Source organism: Fukomys damarensis, unplaced genomic scaffold (assembly GCF_012274545.1).
Source record: "Fukomys damarensis isolate Sample0158 unplaced genomic scaffold, DMR_v1.0_HiC HiC_scaffold_39, whole genome shotgun sequence".
NCBI lineage: Eukaryota > Metazoa > Chordata > Mammalia > Rodentia > Bathyergidae > Fukomys > Fukomys damarensis.
In genome coordinates, this window is record NW_022900951.1 from 9,022,145 (window position 1) to 9,044,268 (window position 22,124).

At 38.7% G+C, this 22,124-nt stretch overlaps 1 protein-coding gene across 4 annotated transcripts in view; it reads left to right on the forward strand.

Moving 5' to 3' along the window:
• Frmpd4 (FERM and PDZ domain containing 4) overlaps positions 1 to 22,124 on the forward strand; it is an 862,356-nt gene that overhangs the window by 660,902 nt on the left and 179,330 nt on the right. For all 4 annotated transcript variants that reach the window (XM_010613974.2, XM_010613977.3, XM_010613976.2 and 1 more), the window contains one exon: positions 2,386 to 2,502. In XM_010613974.2, the coding sequence (XP_010612276.1) occupies positions 2,386 to 2,502 (117 nt within the window). The remainder of the gene's footprint in view (positions 1 to 2,385; positions 2,503 to 22,124) is intronic.

Consider the following 22,124-nt stretch of genomic DNA (forward strand, 5'->3'; position numbering starts at 1 on the left):
ATGTCTGATCTTCATTCTTCAATTATTTGTTTTATATTAGCTGATGACCTAAACTAATTAAATTAGTATTTGTGGGTTTTCTGATGTTAGTGTTTCATTTGCAGGTTTATTAGAAAAAGCCTTACTTGAAAGCATCTTGCTGGACTATTGTTTGCTGCTTCCTAAACATACTGTACAAGACCAAATATAGTGTATAATAAAACTCTGGCTTCTTCCAGCTTGTTATGAGAATGCTGTATTTTACATGTAAATTATATTAGGAAGCCTGTGTCTTTCCTTTAGTGATTAAGATTACAGAGAGGAAAGCAAATGAAAGAAAAGAAAGATAGTCTATTTGTTTATAGTACATTAACCCCCTCTGAGGAAGATTATTTTTCTAACACAGTACAATCCAGAATGAATTGTGGTAATCTGTACATAGCCTCCTTTCACTTCCAAGAATATTCATTGTGTTACTTGTGACTGTACTCTTAGCTTTGGAAAAGTTCTTAGTGAAAGAATAGACGGTATTTATACCTCTAAGATCGTGTTTTCCTAGTACCACCCAAGAAAGCATTCCAAGTGTGGTCTCTGCTGCTGTGGGTTTTTTGTTTGTTTATTTGGTTGGTTGGTTGGTTTTTTTTGTTGTTGTTGTTGTTGTGCTTTGTTTTGGTTTTTTTGGTAGTATCTCAGGGTGGCGAATTCATGTGCTCTCCCACTTCAGAGAAACAGAACATTTAAAAAAAAATAACACCAGAGTAAACTGCCATTGCTGACTTTTGTACAAGCAAGAGGAACAAAAATGGTGGCCGTGTCCTTTTTTTTAATAGTGGGCAAGAAATAGTCCTATGGTGGCATTCTAAACTTAACCACACCTGCATTAAATTTGTGAACATTTTTGTTCACCACATTTTGTGCAAGAGATAGGAAAACTGAAGGGAACTTAAAGAAAAGTAACTGAAGTGGTAAAAGTCATGCAAAATACTTCCACTAGAGAAAACTTAAAGGAAGTGGGCCTGTTTGTTTTGAGAAGTGTTGGGTTATTGTCATGAGATTGTGTTGAGAGGGCAAGAGAAGTCTGAGGAACTGCTCAGTATCCTGCTGACTTAATAGTCTCCCCTCATCTCAGAAATGTTGAGGGCTCTGGTTTAAATATTTGCCACTAAAGGGCAACAGAATGTGTGAAAGCAACCACCTAAGATTGTGCAAGTCACACATTATGTGAGACCCAGCCAAGGAGACAGGTGGCAACTGCAATCCTCCCTCTGCCACATTCACTATAAGGTTGGGCACCAGGCTAGGGACACTTGCTCTCCCTTCATCTGACCAGAGCAGGTGCTTCTTTTTCATTATGAAGGGTTCTTGGGTATCAGTTGAGACACTGATTGTGACTCCATGAAATTGGCATCATTGTTTTTTCCCTGCCTACTTTGGTGGTGCCATTCTGGCACTTAGAACCAGCAGAGGACCTCATAGGTTATCCTTCGAGTGGTTTCTCCTGGAACAGAAGGACCAGTGATAAAAGATGTGGATCCATCCTAAACAGCCTCACTTGCTTCCAAAATCAGATTAAGTTCTGAAGAATTCTCAGACATTTATGGGCAAAGAGGAATTTCTGAAGGTCCTTAGTTGAGTTGGTCAGGCCTGGATTCAGTGATGCTCCAGAAACGGTCTCTAAACCTGATGAGGGACTGTGACTGTGCCATGCTGCTTGTCACAACCACCAGTCATACGGAGTAACTTCCCCTTCCTCTTGCTCTTGAAAATTAGCCTTACCCACCCTTCATTTTGCAAATTAATCAGATTTAATTTTGAGACTGAAAAATGGAAAAGAAATGAATTTATTTTTGTTACAACTTAAAACTGAAGGTTTGTGTGCGGTTTTGTAACTGACTTACTTGCCTGAAGTATGGTTAATATGAGTCTAAATTTTGTATTTTGGTCATAAAAATCCAGGAAACCAGGGCTTGAGTTTTCTTTTCGTATTAAAAGCATAGAGACAGCACTTTATTTTCATGTGTATTTGTATCATACTGTGCAATGTATTTATGTGCCGAGACTGTTCTAATATCTGGCCTCAGGAATGCCTAGTCTGATAGAAAGTGTGAAGAAATTTTGTGCAAAATTGGCTTGTGTGTTCTCAGGAAAGTCACTTAATCTTACTGACCCATTCATTGTTCCTTATCTGTAAGATGTATGTGTGTGTACTTCATAGAGCTTCTGTAGAAAATAAGTGAGATAACATGTAGGAAATGTCTAGCATGGTACTTGACATGAAAACATTGTCTATAATTATTCATCCAGTCAGTGGAAGATATAGCTCACCATTCAGAGGAGCAAGTCAAATGCCTTTCTGTAGTTTGTGTTCAGGAGTCTGGTGTAATGATGTTTGTTTTTCTTTTCCAGCCACAGGATGAAGTCTTCAGGTTGGCCACCTCCCTCAGGAACCTGGGGTTTGAACCAGGTGCCACCCTATGGATGGGAGATGATGACAAACCGAGATGGGCGAGACTACTTCATCAAGTAGGTTAAAAAGATGGCATAAACAATAAAATCTTTGGCTGGTGGACTTTTCTGGTTTTGATTTAATTAGGAAAATGAAGCTACTTAAAGTAGGGGCTCATAGGAGTTTGGAGGCCATTACTTAAGCAGCTTGACCTCCTCTACTTTCTGTAACTTGTGACATTGGGTTGCTTTGCTTGGCCAGGTACCACCTTACTGTGCCAATTCACTGCATAGCATAGAAATCCCCGATCAGAGCAGAAGTGTCCATCATTAAATATTAGGCACATTGTACTCATTGTTTGAGACTAATAACTAACTTTTGACATGGGATGGTATCATTTAGAGACGTTTCTACAAATGGTCACGACAAGAATGCTACCATATCATCTATAACTAAAAAGTAAGCTAAAAGGATTATGTGTATTATATGTTTTATTGTGCATTTCTTATACTAATATCAGCTTAGGTTTTAGATTTTTATGGTACTCTTTTTTAAATTGTGCTAAATGAACATATAGATCATGAAACTATTTTAGCCATATTGTTCTACAATTTATTAGTACTATGTACATCTATAATGTTGTACAATTTTTTACCATTATCCATTTACACAAATTTTAATCACCAGCAATAGAAATTTTGTACTCTTTAAACAATAACTACCCATTCCTTAATGTTTCTAGCTCTTAGTAACCACTGTTTTGCTTGTGTCTCTATGAATTTGTCTATCATAGGTTCCTCATACAGATGAAATCATGCAATATCTGTCCTTTCCTGTCTGGCTTATTTCATTTGGCACAATAAAACACAGGCTTCTCTATATTATAGCATGTGTCAGAATTACACTCCTTTCGAAGGCTGAATCCTGTTCCACTGTAGAAACACTCCACATTTTGTTTACTCATTCACCTACTAAAAGACATTTAGGTTGTTTCCACCTCTTCACTCTTTGAGTAGTGGGATTATGAACATTGGTGTACAAGTATCTGTTTGAGAGACTGGGTGTGTAGCTCAGTTGCAGAGCACCTTCTTAGCATGTTCAAGTCTGTGTCTAGGAATAAAATTGTTGAGTCATATGAAATTGTTGGGTCAAAGCCAAATTCTGTGTTTAACTTTTTTTTAATGTGTTTATTGGTACATTTTAGGTATACAGCACAGTTACATTCATCATTGGGATCTTGTACCTTTACATGACAGGTCTTGGTTCTCATTTTTTCCCCTTGTCCCTGCCCTCCCTTCACCCCCTTCTCCCCTCCCCATTTACAAATACTTTATTTCCATTTTCTCATATTTTTTTTCCTTTCCCTATTACCTTTCCCCCACCCTTCCCATTTTCCCTACACCTTTAGCCCTTTTCTTCCTATTTCACATTGTCAATTATCTCAGTAGGATCTTATGTACTATTATATTTTTTCACACCAGAGAAACTATTCAGTATTTACACATGTTTGACTTAGTCTGTGTTTAACTTTTGAAGAAACCACCGAACTTTTTTTCAGGGGGTGCTGCCGTGCTGTGGGTTTTGGCAGTTTTATCAGAAGAGCATTTCTATTGCATTTCTCAAAGAGGCAAGTGGTCAGCCTGCTGTTTTCTCCATCCTAAGTGAAATATTCTTAATTACAATAAATTAGTGAAATACATTTGAAATGAGGAAGCATCTTGAGTTCCAGCCCAACTGTAATTGAGCAGAGATTGGAGACCATGGGAAAAAAATCCACAACCACAGGCTGTGTTCTCTTCCCCAGCCAAGTGACTATGCACTGACTCAAACAAGATCGCTGGGAAGCAGGGGACAGTATTTATAAAAATATCAAGATTGTTTTAGGGTATGGGATCTTTTGTACTTCCTTTTCCACCTCACCCCATGGGAGCACTGTTAGGAAGTCGCCAGTGGGCCAACACATCTGAGTGTATGGGCAATTGGTTTCCTAGTATCTGTTAGCTCAAGTCTCTTGCCTTTCCCAGAACAACTTTGGAGGGGAGAACTTCCTGCTGCAGGGTCCACCTGGGAAGATATAAGTGGCCCTTCGACATGACCCATTCTGGGGAGCCAATGGGAAATGTCCTTCTGTCTGTTCAAGGCATTCTCACGTCTGCTCACAGAGAAACTAGCCTGGAAATGGCAGATGGAACAGTCTCCCAGAAAACTCAAGAAATGGTGGGAAGCCCCATAGTTTGAGTCATATTCTAGATTTTGAATTGTTCATTTCATACAGTTTGTCCGAATTCCATCTGCTGATATGAAGACAATGTTTTATGATATGAAATTGTGCTATCTATCTTATAATATAGCTGAGTCTGTGCTCTGATAAGGTGACAAAATGCTGGCACTCAAAATAATAAAAATGTCAAATAAATGCAAATTTTAAGGCATAGATTATGAGTTTATGAAGGCATATCAGAGATTTTACTGATGAACATGTGTTTTTCTTTGTCTCTGATTAGACTCGGCTTCCTTTATGTTCCAGGACAGTTGATCAGATAAGTAGTAATCTAAACCAAGGCCGACTGGGTATAGGTTCTGGAAACCCCCACTGGCTCTACTTTTGTGATTACCATTCCCACCATTGACATATTTATGGGACAGACCCGATGCCAATATAATATTTATACTGGCCTAAAGCCAGCTGTGAAAACATAAAACCAAGTAAGCTACTTGAGAAACCTTCACTGATTGCTAATAACATGTTTTAAAAATGAAATCACCAGTGCCATTTTCCAATGGCAAATTACATTTTCTATGTTGTTGTTTTTTTTTTATACTTGAAAAATTTCTGCTGTCCTTTCAGAGAAAGTTTTAAGATATCAAGAACAGTACTTTTTGAAAAGTGTTTGTTCTTTCCTTATCTCTAATGAATTTTATAAATAATGAGAGTCACTTTTTTCCTTACATACTGAGTAATGTCCATTCCAAAGAGATACTCTAATTATCAGAGTTTCTAGGGAATCTACGTTTGCAGTATAGAGAATTTCTGTACTCATTAGTTTTAGAAGTTAAAAGGACAATTTGAAAACAAATCCATTGTCAGTAGTTAGCACCTTTACATTTAGTTGTTCACTGTTTTACATATTCTTTTTGAAAGATGTTAGTTGTTTTCCTTTTCAAATGTTGTCTTAGGCTGTAAATGATATCCACATCAGACAAATATTTTGGACGGAGGTACAACTATCTCTGAGTGATAAACAACGCTGTGGGAAGAATCCGGCTTCATGTGTTCAAAGTCACAGCCTAATAACTAAATAATGAGAAAATTCTATCATTTTGAGTCTTTTGGAACACTGCCCAGGATAGTTGAAAATGTGTTAAAAATTCATCTCCCCCTTGAATTCCTGGTTATTTAGAATATTGCTGAGTAACTATGCAATTACTGATCCATAGTGTTAAAAAAGTCAAGGAAACATAAACACACGTTAATGTACATTTGTAAAATATTGTCCAGTTCAAAAATCTGGACTATGCATTAGAATAACCTGAGGAGCAGTAAAAAGTCCTGGTGCCTAGGTCTGGAGGAGATATTGGGAGTGGTTTCAGAAACCTCCCAGGTAATTCTGATGTACAGTTGTGGTTGCTGCTCTGAGGCACTTCTGCACGAGACCTCATTGGTATGGCTTCAGCACAGAAATTGTCATCCCCATTTTCCAGATGATTACACTGAGGCTCAGACTACTCAAATGGCATTCCCAGCATCATCTATGTGTTCTGGATCACAATCCATTTCTTGGTCACCTACATCAGATTCCTCAGTAAGAAAAGCCAATTTAACCAAGCATGGTGGTGCATGAGTATAATCCCAAAAGTCTGCAAATCTGAGGCAAGAGGATCACAAGTTCAGGTTCAGCCTGGGCAACTTTATAACTTAGTGAGACCCTATCTCAAAAAAAAAAAAAATATGGCAAAGCATGTGAAGTGTGAAGTCCCTGGATTCAATCCTCCTTATTGACAAAGGAAAAAAAAGGCAACTTTTATTACTATTCTTAGAGAAATATGAAGTACAAATATGAAGTTTTAAGGAACAGAGAATATTTTCTAAGAAACATGCCATATGCAAAAGAAAAGCTTCTCGGTACTCACTGTTACCTGTTAAGACAGACAGCAGAGCAGGACAAGGGAGGGAGGTAGATAGAAAGAGAGAAACTATAAGGAAAGTCAAGCATCTCAGTGAAGAGTGTCATGGTATGAAATGGTTAAGAGAGGAAGAAGTAAATAGAAGGAGAAATGAAGGAGCAAAGTGAGACACTCTGAGATGATTATTATAATAGCGGCATGGTGAATAATGAGGGTAGGTGAAGATGGAGATGGACATAGATAACAGATTCAGTTGTAGATACGAATATGGATATATGAGGTGTGACCAAAAATCATGGTGAGTGTTTAAGTTTAAACTATTATTATAGCAAAAGACATATTGCCATTAATCCCTCTCACTTCAAACACTTATAATTCTTGTCATTTTCTGAAGCAGTTCTGCAAGTCCTTTTTCGTGAGTGTCTTTAATTACGCTGTCCTGGCTGCCTTGATGTCCTGAATCAATTCAAAATGTTTACCTCTCATGGTCATTTGTCTTTGGGAAAGAGCCAGGAGCTGGATGATGCCAGATCCAGTGAATAAGGTGGATGAGGACACACTGTGATGTTTTTATGAGCCTGACTTTCAACCGGATGGCCCTTGGAAGCCTCACTTACTGTATTCTTGATCACTCACCAAAGAGGACTTCCAGAACTACTTCAGGAAGTGGCAAGAACAACGGGATAAATGTGACAGGAAGAGAGAGAGAGAGAGTGAGAGGGAGCACTTGAGAATGTGTCTTTTACTGTAGTAAATTTTTTAAAAATTCAAACAGTGATCATATAGTATGATCAAGTCGTGTAGATAGAGAATCAGACACATATAGATGAATATACAACATAGATATTGATAAAGATGTAGATGAATGTAGATAGGCAGATATGGATGTTTATAAATATTCAGATATACCTGGATATATAGAATATAGATACATATGTAGGTGAATGACCATATAGCCAAGTTTACCCAGAAGAGTCCTAGTACTTTAGAATTAATTACTGATATCACCTCTTTCTCTCAAAGTGTAAAGGTTTGCATAAAACAAGACAACTCTATTTATATAACACACAGCCACCTTAAGAAAATTCTTATAAGACCTAAGATTTTGTTTAACCTCACCAGCTGTCCTGTGAGGTAGTTTAAGTACATAGAGGACGCTCACTGTTAAAGAAAAAGCTGAAATTCACAGGAATTGGATCTCCACATCTTATAGCTAATTAGACCACTATTTGTATCCATAATTTTAGGCTCTGAGGCCTTATTCTTTTGACTTTGTCATGGAATTTAATCCACGCAGAGACCCCTATATTTTGTAGCATTGACTCCCACCCAGTCCCATGTGTGTGCGCTCAGTTCAGCTTGCCCCACCTGTCCCTAACATACTTTCTTCCACTCAGCATCCTTAAACTTGGGCCTTATCTGCTAATCGTCTAGTCCTTCAAATGCTCTTCTTGGCTGCGTCCAGCATTTTTTGAGCACTGCTAAATTTGAAGATACCTAGATAAGTGAGACAGGTTCGTATTTTTAGAGGTAGAACTCTATGGGAGTGAGATACACAATAATACAGTATACCTAAAATATAGGGAGGGCTCCCAAGGAAGAATTAACCCAATACCGTATATTTGGAGGAGGATGAAGCCCATTGCCATGTCTCATATTCTCAACTGAGCAAATCTATTTTGACCTCTTTACAAGTATTTCATAGAGAATAGGGTCTGCCATATGTTTTCCCCTATGTTTTAATTATTTGACTGTAGGGTTGGGGATAGTTAATGCAAAAGTAATGCGATTTATAAATCTGGAAATTTGGTCTTTTGTAGATAAAAGGAAAACATTAAAACATGAGAAAAATAAATATTAAAACACTAACTGGCGTGATGCAGGATTATGATGAGCCAAGTTGGAATCTGGGAGACTTAGAAATGGGAGATGAGAAGAGTCTAGGGGTCATTTCCAAGCCACATGGCTGGATTTTCCAAGTTCAAATTTGAGAGACTGTTTTTCTCTGTCCTGCTGGTTTTCTGACCACTTATACCCTGTATATGTAAAAAGTTATCCTTGGGTGTGTATTGGACAAAACACACCATTCTATTATTCCACTAGCAATTCCCATGGTGGGCAATTAGACTGAGCAGAAGAATTCAGTTCTAAAACCTGAATAGTGGAGATTAGTAATGAGATGCAGAAACTTCTACTTTGTTCTCTGGTATGGACTTGGCCCAACTTGGAAGTAGTTTAGCCATTCCCATCTGCCAATCTATTCACTGGTCAATGTGAAATGTATTTTTGGCTCGTCTATCTCTAGAAAAGAATAATATGAATAAATTCAAGTAGTTTGTGTGTTCTCCATCCTTTCTTATCAGCCACAGCAGAAGACAATCAAGTCAAGGTAGTAAGATTCTGTCATCATGGAAATTAGAAATAAAAAGGCTTTAGCTCATCTCTCTACATAGAGTCCCAAAGTATTCCCTCTACAACTTTACCTGGTCTAATTCAGATGTCTCATGGAATGAGGAACATTTTCAAATATATTGCTTAGTTCTAGAGATATTCTTGAAATATTTTGGTTTGATTCTTTACTCCAAGATTTAATAAGACCCTTACTGTTATTTTGTGGATGAATTCCTTTATCTGTTATTCTGTGATAAATCTCTCTAAACATTTTTTTCTCCAAAAATTAAAAACTATGCAAAGAAGAGTTAAGTTATAAAGTTGGATGTGGACATTTTGGTTGTGCCCCCATCCCTGTGACATTTTTGTATTTGAAACAGATATCAATTTCCTATGTTATCAAACATATGTTTTAAATACATATCCAACAAAAGACGAATCTGAGCAATTTCACAAGTTGTTACCCTCTATTTCTGGTAGTACAGTGCTGGAGGTCTGGGAGGAAACTACAAGTTATTCCCAAGAATAAAGAAAGGAGATCTATTGTTGGTAGTTTGATGTGTTATTTTGCAAAGCTGTAAATATCCAAAGAGTTGGGCAGGGTGTGTAGCTCAGTGATACAGCACTTACCCACTGTGTGTGAGGCCTTGGGTTCCATCCCCACCACGGCATGTTTAAATAAATACCTAAAGAGTGAGCAATTAACATTGTGTTAGAGAAGAGGCACTTTGCTTCATCTGTTGTGATTTTGATGAAGGAATCTTAAATAAAATATATTCCTTCCAAGTGCACACAATGACTTCTGCATAAAAAAAATAAATAATTGACTCATGGCAAGAGCAAATACCACTTGGTACAACATGTTCCTTAGGATCTCAAGCATCCAGTCAAGCAGAAGGAGGTGTATTATAATTTTGGAGGGGGGGGCGAAGTAAACATGATAGTATCATTACATTAAATGAAAGTAATTATGTCATGTCGTGTTGAGGCAAATGCTTCCCAGGCTGAACATTAGAGGCTATTTATTCCCTTCATTGGAGCAGATTTGTTTTCTTTTGCATCTGACAAAGCACCTATCTACTGAGTTAATAATTGCTGCTCCCAGCTGGAAGGTAGGTTTGCTGAGCTGATGGAAGGGCTTTTAACGAAAGATCTGAAATGACACTACAGTTCCGGATCTAACTTGGTGTAGAGCGGGAGGAGCCGTGCTAAGCAGACTCCTGCATCAAAGGCTGCTTTATCTTCCCTCTGCTTTTCTTCTTGAAACATTTCTGGTTTACTTAATGGGGCCTTCGTGGAGGACAAACGCCTGAAACACTCAGCTTCTTTGTCCAGCTGGTCGAAGGATCTGATGTGATTTTAATTATCTGAAGTTCCTTGGGCTACTTGCCTACAACAGAATTGGGACAAGCCCGTCCACACTGAGCCATGGGCAGCAGGTTATCTCCTGTGCTGGTCCATCTCTTTCTTCTCCTGTGCTCTACCTAGCCCTAGGGATGTACATGAGGTGGGTCACAAAGTCCATTTGGAACCATAGGGATGGTCAACCTGTGAAAAGCAGCAGCACCTGGAAGACCAGGTTTCCATCACAGCCTGTAATTGAAATACTAGCTCGGGGCTGCTTCCCACCCTTGATTCTTCTGTGTCACCTTTGAACATCTTCTTTCTAGAATGAGCCAGCACTTACAGAGAGCAATTTGGATGTCATTGCCTAAGGCCGGGACACAGGCAAAAATTCTGACCTGTACCAAATGCCAAATGGGATATGGGGGTGTTGCTGGCAAATAAATCAATTAGCTGAATTTAAGAGGACACTGACTAATTTTACGGGCAGGTGTCTTCATGTTTGTCTGTCCTCGACATAAAAGGTGAAGAGGAACTGGAGGAGGGCTGGTGACAGCAGCACCTTACTGGGATGGGGAACAACTGTTCCTGCCCAGCCCTTATCTTATAGCTCTTCCATTTTAGATAAAGCCTTGTGATGAATGGCCAGTGTCTGGCAAGGAGCCTATTCATTTACAAGGATGATGAGCGGGGGTGATGCTTTTGTGCCAGTGGACACTCACACCAGCCTGAGTCACACAGCTGCATGGAGCATGCCACTTAGCTGATCCAGGAGTATGGGCTTGGAGATAGCAGTTCAGATTGGAAAGGCCGGCAGAGGCTAAGAAGGCTGCTAGGAGTCAAAGAATGGTGCTGAGCAGAAGGAATGGCTACATAATTTGGGGACCCATTACAGAACAAAAATGCATTGTCATCGTGCAAAATCAGTATAAAAATGCCAGTAAAGATACTGAAATGTAAAAGTTTTCCCTTTTTTCTGTGGCTTCTCTGTCAGCATCCAATAGAGCTTTTTGTTTTTGCTCTTGAATCATTCCAAGCAAAAATTGAAATTTTCATTATGAGCATGAATCTTACTGGCCATCCTTGTATTTACAATGCCAGTTACAGATACAGTCAGAAGAGTGTTAAACTCATCTGTGGGGACACCAGAGTCACATGATTTATTTTTCATAGCTCATACACACATGTCTTTGCTCCTAACTGGAACAGGAAAAATGCTACCCAAAACTAACTCAGTTGTTTTAGTTGTCTTGATATGAGTAAATTCTCCCTAGTAGTCTCTCCCTTTGGCTTGCTAGAGAGTGAGAGAGAACAGAAAGGAAGGGGAGCTCTGGGTCGTGCTCTTTCCCATTACTTCTGACACCATTCTCAGCATAATTGGTTGTCCAGGACAAGGAAATACATGAGTAACCACAGATATAACAGGATTCCTTGGTTGCTCATTTTTCTTAGAAGGCCACTTGTGTGAAAAATGAATTGGCCCTTAGCCCTCACCTTCCAACCTTACCTCTTGACTTTTTAAAAAATAATTTCTCACATGATATTCTCAGTAAAGACCAAGCAATTAGAAATAACCACTTCTAGCTACTGTGTTGCTCAAAAATTAATCTTTATGTTCTGTTAAGGATGGGTTTTGTCACCAAACATAGACAGTTTCTTCCTCTGCCCACTATCTTTAATTCTCTAGGCTACATCAACAAATTGATTCAATAAACAGTCACATAGTAATTATTTGGGGTCTTGAACGTGATATGGTCTCTGTTGTATCTCAACACAAAGAAGCTCTGCTACTAGAGTGTTAAAGCAGTCACTGAAAATATGCAAAAAATGGATATGGATATGTTCCTATAAAACTATATTTGTATAAACAACCTGGGGGTCAGTTTTAATCCACAGACTGCAGTAGTTGCTGACCCTGGCTCTAGAACATCATATATTTAAACCCATTTCTCTGTGTGTGTGTGTGTGTGTGTGTGTGTGTGTGTGTGTGTGTGTGTGTTTTACAGGGACTGAACCCAAGGCGTGTGAGTGCTGAGCTGCATCCTCAGCATTTTATTTATGAGACAGGGTCTCACTAAGTTGCCCAGGCTAGCTCTGAACCTGCAGTCCTCCTGCCTCTGCCTCAGAGTAGGTAGGAGTTTAGGTATGCCTACCATACCCAGCTCACTTTTAATTTCTGGATTGGTAAATTTTCAAAACTCTCATGAAATGGGGAGCTACCATATTTTTATATTTGAAGGGAACTAGGGCAGAGATTGGTAAAGTGACTTTCCTGAGGAGTCAGAAGCTAAAAATGGACCTCAGGGCCCTGGTTTGTCCTCTTTGTTGCCTGAAAGCTCTATGATGTGTCTCCTGTCAGCATGTAGTTCTTGTATAGCTCTGACACCTCTGACCTATCTCTAAAATGTATTCTAGGAACCGCATCATCAGAATCACTAGAGAAGTGGAACTTTTAACATGAAACCCTATTGCATTTCCCCCACCTTCTTTTTGGTGAGAGCTCAGGTGGAGGAGATCTGTTGATCACAGGGTTTGCAGCTGCTCCCCACCACCAACCAGCATCTTCGTGGGAGGGTGATGGAAGGACAGGAAATGATAGCAACGGGGCAGCCTAGTCACAATGGAATGCCAAAGTCAAGTGCAAATAATTATTAGGGAGGTGAAAATTACATAGCAACTTCCTTTTCCTAATGGTCTACAGAGAAACAGCCCCATTGTACTTACAAAAAGTTAATTGTCCATAGTTCTCTGAAGAAATTCTGCTTATTATCCTCGTGGATTTTATAAAACTGCTCCAGAAAGATCATTTGTGGCAGTGTTCTGTTCAGAGGTGTTCTCTCAGTTTCTGTGACAGGAACATCCCCCTCTTTCTTTCAAGTTCATGGGTATTTTCTTCTCACAATTTCTCCCTTGGCTCTTCTTTTAAACCTCAGTGTTGAAATTTAAGGTTTCCACATTATCAAGCTTACATTTCTACTTAGACCCCACAAAAAGGATAATGGTTGAGTGTAAATATGTTGATACCATTTGGTTTTGGTGCAAAACTTATTAGAGTTAGTGACTGTTCACATATAGGAAATGAAGGCGTTCCATGACGGTTGCTTTGTACTGCTTAGAATATTGCCTGGACATTAACACGTGGCCAATAAGTATTTGTTGAGTAGATATGATCCATGAACGTATGTGTGATAGAATGATGGATGAATAAATAGACCAAGTTCTGAAACATTATATTCAGTAGGTAAGTAGGGAAAATGCTAATAAGCCAATTGGTGAGTGAAATTATCTCTTCTTGACTAACAGATGTAGAAATTTCACTACCAAATGGCTAAAGGGCAAGTGGAAAAGGGTGGAGAAAGGAAATAAGGGAAAAGAAAAAAATGTGAAAAAAAGGAAAAAATGGAAACAAAGTCTTTGTAAATAGGGAAGGTTGAAGGGGTGAAGAAGGGAGGGCAGGGGTATGGGGAAAAAACAAGAACCAAAACATATCATGTAAAGGTACAAGATCCAATGATAAATGTAACTGTATTATTTGCTTTAAATGTACCAGTAAACTTAATGGGGGAAAAAAAGAAATTTCACTACCAGAATTTAGGCATTTAGGTAAAGCCTATATTTCATACTAAGACCCTAAGGGTTCATCAAAGCCTCATTTCTGTTTTGTTTTTTGTTTTTTTTTTTCTTTTTGGTACCAGGGATTGATCTCGGGTCCTTATGCTTACAAGGCAGGCCACTGAACCGCTGAGCTAAATCCCTGGCCCAAAGCCTCATTTCTGATTCATGGTTTAATGTGACTATTTTTCAGATTTCCAAAATTTAAGATGTAATAAAGAAATCGCAGTGTAGTATGACTGCAGTGTTTTTCATTAACAAAAGACAATGAATAATAAAGCACTTAATTTGGAGTCAAAACAGTGGTGTTTAGTGGTGCCACCATCTGCCTCACAAGCACAAGATCCCCGAGTTTGATCCAGGGTACAAAAACAAACAAACAAAACAAAACAAAACCAAAAACAAAAATAACTTGTGTTAAGATCTTAGCTCTTCTCCAGTAAATGTAAATACATAGACAGATATAATATCTATATTAGTGTACTTCTGGTCTATTCATTCACATTTGATCCTTATGTAGAATTTAAATGATAAAGAAGATGTAAAAAGTGCTATAAATCTGTTAGCAGATATGCAACATAGAAAGATGTAATTTGTGACATCCATAACATAACGTGGTCAAATGGAGATATACGGTAGTAGTTTTTATATGCAACTGAAAAAATAAATTGTTATTAACTTTAAATAGAATGTGATAAGGTAAAATTGATTTATATAATTGTGATGGTAACCACAAAGACTGCACCGTAGCATACCTGGACCAGTCTCTCTGTGCAGAGAGAATGGGGATTATTGATTATGATTATTATTATTGAATTATTATTATCGATAATTATTATTGAAGCCAAATAGGGCCTAACCTTAAAGTGGGAGTGCAGTCAGTCCTACCCAGACCACCGGGGACAGAGGTAGCTTTCCAGTGAGACAAAGAATCAGAAAGCTTTCTCTGTAACGGGCCAGATAACAAATAATTTATGCTCTGTGGGCCACGTGGAACTGTATTGCAACTCTGCAACTCTGCCACTGTGTAATGGAAGCCGCCGTAGACATTAAGTAAATGAATGAGCATGGCTGCATTCCAGTAAAACCTTGCAGATGCTGAAATTTGAATTCCATATACTTTTCATGGATCGTGAAATATCTTATTTCCTTTTTTCTTTTTCAGTCATGGAAAAGTATAAAAATCAGGCTGGTGATGTAATTCAGTAGACCCTGGGTTTAATTCCCAGCATAGCCCAAAACAGAAAGCCATTCTTAGCTCACAGATGGCTGATAGGATTGGGCCCATGCACTCTAGTTTACAGATCCCTATTCTAAATAATCCCTCCAAATGTCCTTTTAGCTCAGCAGTTATTTTTCCTCATAATTTTACCTAGGTCACTTCCATTTCTGGTTCTCGTATTACCTGTAATGAGATGGCTCTTACCAGGTGTGTTTGCTCAAAATCCTCCACCTTCCTTGCAACAAGGCATTCGGAAGGTCATGAAATTTCATTTTGTTTCCCTTTGCTCACTAAATTGTCATAATATCTTTGTTGTCATAGGACACTTGGGAAATATAGGATAGTACGCCATTAAATATTAAAGATAATGTCTCTTTCCCCCCCATTATTGGAAATTAAAGGTATGCCTTTAACTCTGCAGGTATGATTTATAGAGTTAGGTTTAAACTCTGTCATGTTGCTAAGCAATTGTTCTTCTATTTTTGTTCACCTTTAGCTGTGCCTCTTTTTTTTGTAGCTTAAATATTTAGTAGACTAGAACTGTCTTCCAAATGATATATGTCTTAAAGGCCTTATTTTCCAGTCATTGGGCTGAGTGCCATTATGTAAATGATTGAAGCAATATTCAAAATGTGGGTTTAAAGATCTTCAGGGTCAGCGGGTGACCCTGAGGAGGGAGACAGAAAAATACAAAGATGAGACAGAGCTGAACAGTAAGGAACAGAGGAAGGAAAAGTCCAAAAGCTTATGAATTCCTATCAGGAAATGTTTGACTGGACAAAGATGAAAAGAAAACTGGTTTGGGAGCAAGTAAAATTCATTGGAATAGCATTGGCTGTAGGAGGGCAGTGATCTGTTTTAAATGAAAACGGGAAACCATGAAATTATTTGGTCAAATGTATTTGGCAGTCTTCTAATTTTTGTCCACCTTTAGCACGTACTGCATTTTCACTTTCCATAGTTTCAATTATTTATGATCAATTGCCCTTCAAAAATGTTAAAAGGAAAATTTCAGAAATAAACAATCCATCCATTTTAAATAAATTTATTAAAATGTAGTGCTAGAATTGTTTGATGTTATTAGTTATTATATTTAATTTCTTGCTATTTGTACTGCCTATTTCTAACTTAACATTCATCATATATATGCATGTATAGGACAAACATGGTGTTTACTGAGTTCAGTACTATCTGTGATACAATTTCTGACCCCCGACTAGATTCTTTGTCCCCACTCTCAGAATTGTTGAACTAATAACACCACCAAGCACTGGTTGAGCAGCAGAGACTTTTATTTTTGGCTAAGAATAGGAAAAAGGGAAGATTAAACCAATAAATCAACTCCTCAACTCATTTGGAGTCAGAAGATTATATAGATAGAGGGTTAAAAAAATGACGAGAAGGATTAGGCTAACAAAGGGGAGGAATCGTCATGTCTTTTCTGGGAATGTGTGATTTTCTAGGAGTTTGGGCATAGCTTCTTTGCAACTCCCTTTAGGGTTCTTTCCTCTTGCCATCATGGCAAATGTCAGTTGTCATGGCATTGGGAGATGCACCATTTAGCACACAGATGGGATTATAGAAGTTAGAGATTACCTATTGGTCACTCTGGCAGCCAATTTAGATACAACAGGATTTGGCTAGCCCATTTGAGGAGAGACCTCCGGCCTAAAGGCATCCTGTCCTCTGAGATAAGTAAGATTATGGTGGGGTAAAAATTCAGCTAGGTCAAGTAGGCAGCACAGGATTAGTGCAGCGTAAGAGTTTCAGGCATCCACTGGGGTCTTGGAATGTGTCCCCCAACTATAAGGAGGGACTACTGTAAAGAAACAGTTGTGTTCACTGTTTATGAACGTTCTACTTCTTAAAACAAAAATCTGAGCCTTAACCAGCCTGTGGTGCCATTATGTGTGTACAAAAAGCACCCTGTTTGGGCCATCATGTCCCAGCCAATGGCATCTTTGTGCTGAGTTTTAGGATTTTGCGAAAGGAGTAAATTTCAATCCCTATTTGCTCCTAGCCAGACCCTTTGCATATCCATCTGTGGTGGCCTGAGTCTGAGGTGGTTAAGAATAAGAAACACATCTGACTAGGTGACAGTGCCCATGAGTTGCTCTTCCCCATGTAGACTTTCCATGTAGGAAACAAGACTGTGTGGGACCAGGTAAAATTCACTAGCATGACACTGATGTCTGTATTGAATGGAGGACTCATTTGTTTAGATTGTCATCCATATATACCTATGTATGTACATATATGATCTCCATCCTAATTCTGGAAGAGTACAGTTTATTTAAATGTCAGTGTTTTATTACAACAATTGCTGTAATGACAAGACCTCCTAATGCCTAAGTAACAACCTTTTCCTCCTCTGCTCTCTTCAGCCTCTCTGATGAGGCACAGTCAATGTTGAGGAAGGAGGGTTTACTCTGGCCCTTCCTCTAAGTGGTTCCAAGATGATTTTGTTATTTACCTGTTTTCTATGTGAATTTTGTTTTTGTGATTTTTCCTCTTTGCTTTTCTAAATTGTAGGTCTCCCTTAAGAGGGAACTGTCTCCTGACATAGCTTTGAGCTTTAAACATTCCTTCTAATAGCACCCCATTTCCAAAATACCCTACTTCCTGATTCACTCTTAGCTTATAGTTCATAATCTGCCAGTGAACAGGAAACCACTTCCCGCAGTTGTCAGAATTATGTATAAGACAGAAGTTAATAGGCTCTCTGCAAGGGCTTCATGGGCTCTCAGAAACCAGTCCAGCCTGAGGCTTAGCACTCAGGTTGTGTGTGCTGCCTCCATTCACTTTATCCTTTCTGGCATTTCACTATTGTGGAATCCCAGCTGCCTGTGGATGGGCAAGCTGCCTCGCCTTCCTGCGCCTTGCTTTACTCATATGGAAAATGAGCATAATAGTAGCACCTGTGCCCCTGAACTGTAACAGGGTTAAATCCTTTTGCATATGATGTGCTAAGAACTGGGAAGTATTCAAGTGTTAGTTCTCTATCGTTATTATGAGAGAGAGAAGAACAGTAAGGGAGCAGGCTCTCCAGATAGACGGAAAGTCACATATCATCAGTGTGACTGGTGTCTTGGAACATGTGATATGATGCATACGGCCTTTCCCTTGTCCCTGTCACTTTGAAATATACAGAGTTCTAGGCATGGCAGCTGTGAGTCAAATTTTAGGCTTATTGTGTTTGACCTTGATATTCTCTGCATCCTGTCTTAGTCCCTTTAGAACTTCCTTTATGAAATGGATGTGACAGGGCCAGTCAAACTAGCATCTGACTGAGGGGCCAGTGCACGACTCTGCCCTGGGTTCCTTGTATTTTCCTCATATACAACACCTTGAACCAGACAACTGAATCTAATAGTAAGAGTTCTGGAATCAAAGATTCTCCCTCCCCAACTTTCTCTACTCACTTATATTCATACAGACATATGCACTTTAATCATTGCTTGTGTTTTTTGGCCTCATCCTGGTGGAACAAGGAGCCCCTTTCTCTGAACCACTAGCTCTTCTTTCCCTGAGTCCGAGTCCTGCTACTTCCTTTGGAACTTCACTTTCTCTGTCGTGCCACCTCTGCACTGTATATTTAGTATCTTTGTCATCTGGATACTTTGCGTCAGGTTTTAAATAGAGTATGGATCACTGGTTACTACCATAAGAAATAAAACATATAATCCAAGTAGGTCCCATTGTCCTTCCAACCTGCTCCATACCTGTGACTAATTTTTCCCTTTCTGTGTCTGCAAAACATTGGAACCACGGCCCTGCTTTGCTGTTCTCTTCCCACATTGCCCTTCACTACTCAATTCACAGAGACTCCCATCATAGCTCCCCCAGTGAGTGGCCCTTCCCAAGGCCTGTAATGTAATGGGCGGTTTTAAATCACTCTTTCTTGAAAATTTGCAGTATGCTATAGAAATGGTAACAACCATGGCTGCCATGCAGTGGAGAGAAAGGATATTCTAGAGATACAAATGTCAACAAATCATCATTGATAAATCCTAATATTGAATAGAAATTAAGATGCTAAAGAAAGTCTATGATATCATGCCATCTTATAGAGTTTAAAGACATGCAAAATATATACTGAGTATGGGCATATACACCAATCGTGCCTGTTTGAGAACATTAACAAGATAATAAAGCCAGGTGTGGTTGCACATGCCTGTAATCCTAGCAGTCTGAAAGGCTGAAGCAGGAAGATCTCATGTTTGAGCCCAGCCTGGGCAACTTAGTAATTTAATGAGATCCTGCCTCAAAATACTTTTTTTTAATTTAAAAGTGGGTGGGGAAGTAATTAAATGCAAAGGACCTTGGTTTAATCCCCTCTCCCCCCACCACATGAACACACACACACACACACACACACACACACACACACACACAGATAATAAACATCCATATTAAAATTTAGGTTGATTTTATGAAGCAGGAAAGAGAAGTAGATTTATAAGCTCCTATTTCTAAATTTCTAATTGTGTAGTTAGGTAGGTAGTGTACCTTTGGTTCTCTTTGTATCTCTGCTTTATAAACAGTTTTACTGAGGTATAACTTATATGCCATAAAATTCACTTGTTTTGTGAGTACAATTTAGTGCTGTTTAATAAATTTACAGTTGTGTAACTTTCAGCACAATCTAATATTAGAAATTTTTACCTTGCCCCAAAGAAATCTTATGCCTATTTATACTCACTGTGTTCTCATCCTCACCTCACCTTCTGGTGTCCATAAATATACTTTCTGTGACAATAGATTTGTTTATTCTGGACATGTCATATAATTCTCATCTTTTGTGACTGGCTTCTTTCACTCAGCATAATGTTTTTGAGTGTCATCCATATCATGGCATGTTTTAATACTTTGTTTTGTGGCTGAATAATATTCCACTGTATGAATGAACCACATTTTGCTTATTTTTTCCTCAGAAGATAGGCATTTGGGCTGTTCAACTGCTTAAACATTCACACACAAGCCTTCCTGTCTAAGCACATGGTTTTATTTCCTTTGGGTAGATATTTAGCATGAAATTGCTTCCTGGCCTGTCTGTAACTTTTAAAAGAAACTCCTGTTTTCCTTCTTGCATGTCCCCTGTCAAGTCTGCATGCTGCAGTTTCTCTACACCCTTTCCAAATGTTGTGATTATCTGTCCTTTAAGTTGTAGCAATTCTAGTGAGAGTGAATTGATTTTTCAGTGTGGTTTCCTTATGCATTTTCCTCATGGCTAATGCTGTTGAGGACCTTTTCACACGCCTATTGACCATTTGTATATCTCCTTTGGAAAAATAGCTAACCACATATTTAGCCCATTTCTAAATTGGGTCATGTATCTTCTTACTAATAAGCTGTAAGTGTTCTTTATATATTCTACATAAAATCTCTCTTTTTATTTCCCAAAACACTTTGTGACAGTTCTTTTCTCGGTTGGAAAGTGCTACAGGAGATGTAATTTAAAGTTTAAAGGCCTTGGAAATGTCTCCTCACAGGCACAGCACTGATTACCAATCCCCACAAGCCTGGGCCTTCTGCAGGGTCCTCTGGTGGGTTAGCTCCCTTGGTGTGACCAATTCATCAAAGTATAGTCTGTGTCTTTCACTCTCCTAAGAGTAGAAACTAAGTGCAGTCTGACATTAACCATCATCTGCCCTGAATTTTAATTTTAAACACCTTCCTTACGAATGTTTGCTCCTGAAATCTGGAGCAGCCAGAGTGAGTGACAGGAGCCTACAATGACATTCTTCCCAGAGGTATTATTCTTAATCCATGCAGATCTTTGACTCTTTAGTTACAAAGTGCCCCTAGGGACAAGTGTCATTGTTAGCAGTTGATTGGGGTGCAGAAACTACGACTCACGAGAAGTCTATTTCTAAAGAACTTGAGAGTAATCTTACTGTCAATTCTGCTTCTCACATGTCTTCCTCTGGATCTTTTTCCTTCTGCCCTTTAATGTCACCCTTCATAATACTCTTTCTAAATCTTCCTCTTGTGTGAGCAGCAGCCATCTGGTGGCCAAATAAGCATTAAAAGTGCCTTTGACCATATTATGAACATAGTAACTCATGAACGATCTTGTGTTTCCAAGAGAGATAGTGGATGGGTGACAATAGAATGGTTTTACATTTCCCAGAAGTTGATATGAGAAAAACGGTCTGATTTTCCACCAAGCCAAATATTTTTTATGCTTTCATATACTGTTGTATTGCACATCAGTGTACATGCCATCAGGAGGAATTACTCATAGGTGGCACCTGTTAAATTCTCCATCTTTCACAACACATTCAGTTGTAAGTGCTTCTCCTGAGATGCCCACGAGGCTCACTCCTAAAATTAAAGTCAAAAAGTACCAAAGATTGCTGTTTCTTATCTACAGTCTGTCTTCATCTGCTATATCTAATAAGTTTCATAACTTATGGTACAACCAAGATCAAATTTTGGAAAGCTGGAAAAAAAATAACCAAGCAACCGTTAAGCAAATGATGTCCTTAGTTGATCATTTTGTCGTGGAAATTGTAAACTTGTAATCAGTGTGTCTCTTGAGGGTCAAATACTGCTCAAGAGACTGCGGCAGCTTCACATTCCTCACCAAGCTTAATTAAAGCTGTTCCTGATTTTTCAGCTGCTGGAGAAGCCCATGCTAGTAGCATCTTTTTGACTGAGTCTTCCCTTACAAAACTCACTAGAGGTATTACCACTCATGTTGCCTGGTCTTTGGCCTCATTTCTTCCCCTGTTCATTTAAATTTCTGTTTATTTTACTGGCACTGCTTCTATTACTGAAAATGATCCTCGTTAATCCTTTGGGTTTAAGGCTTGCAATATTACTTGGCCCTTACCCAACATCAGAGATTTTTGAGTTGTGCTTTGTTTTTTGCCTTCCTTCTCTGTGAAATGTGAGCAAATCACCATGCCCTTGGAATCTAAGGAGGTTTTTTTTTTTTTTTTTTTTTTTTTTTTTTTTTTTGTTTGGTTTTTTTTTTTTTTTTTTTTTTTTGCCTCCTTT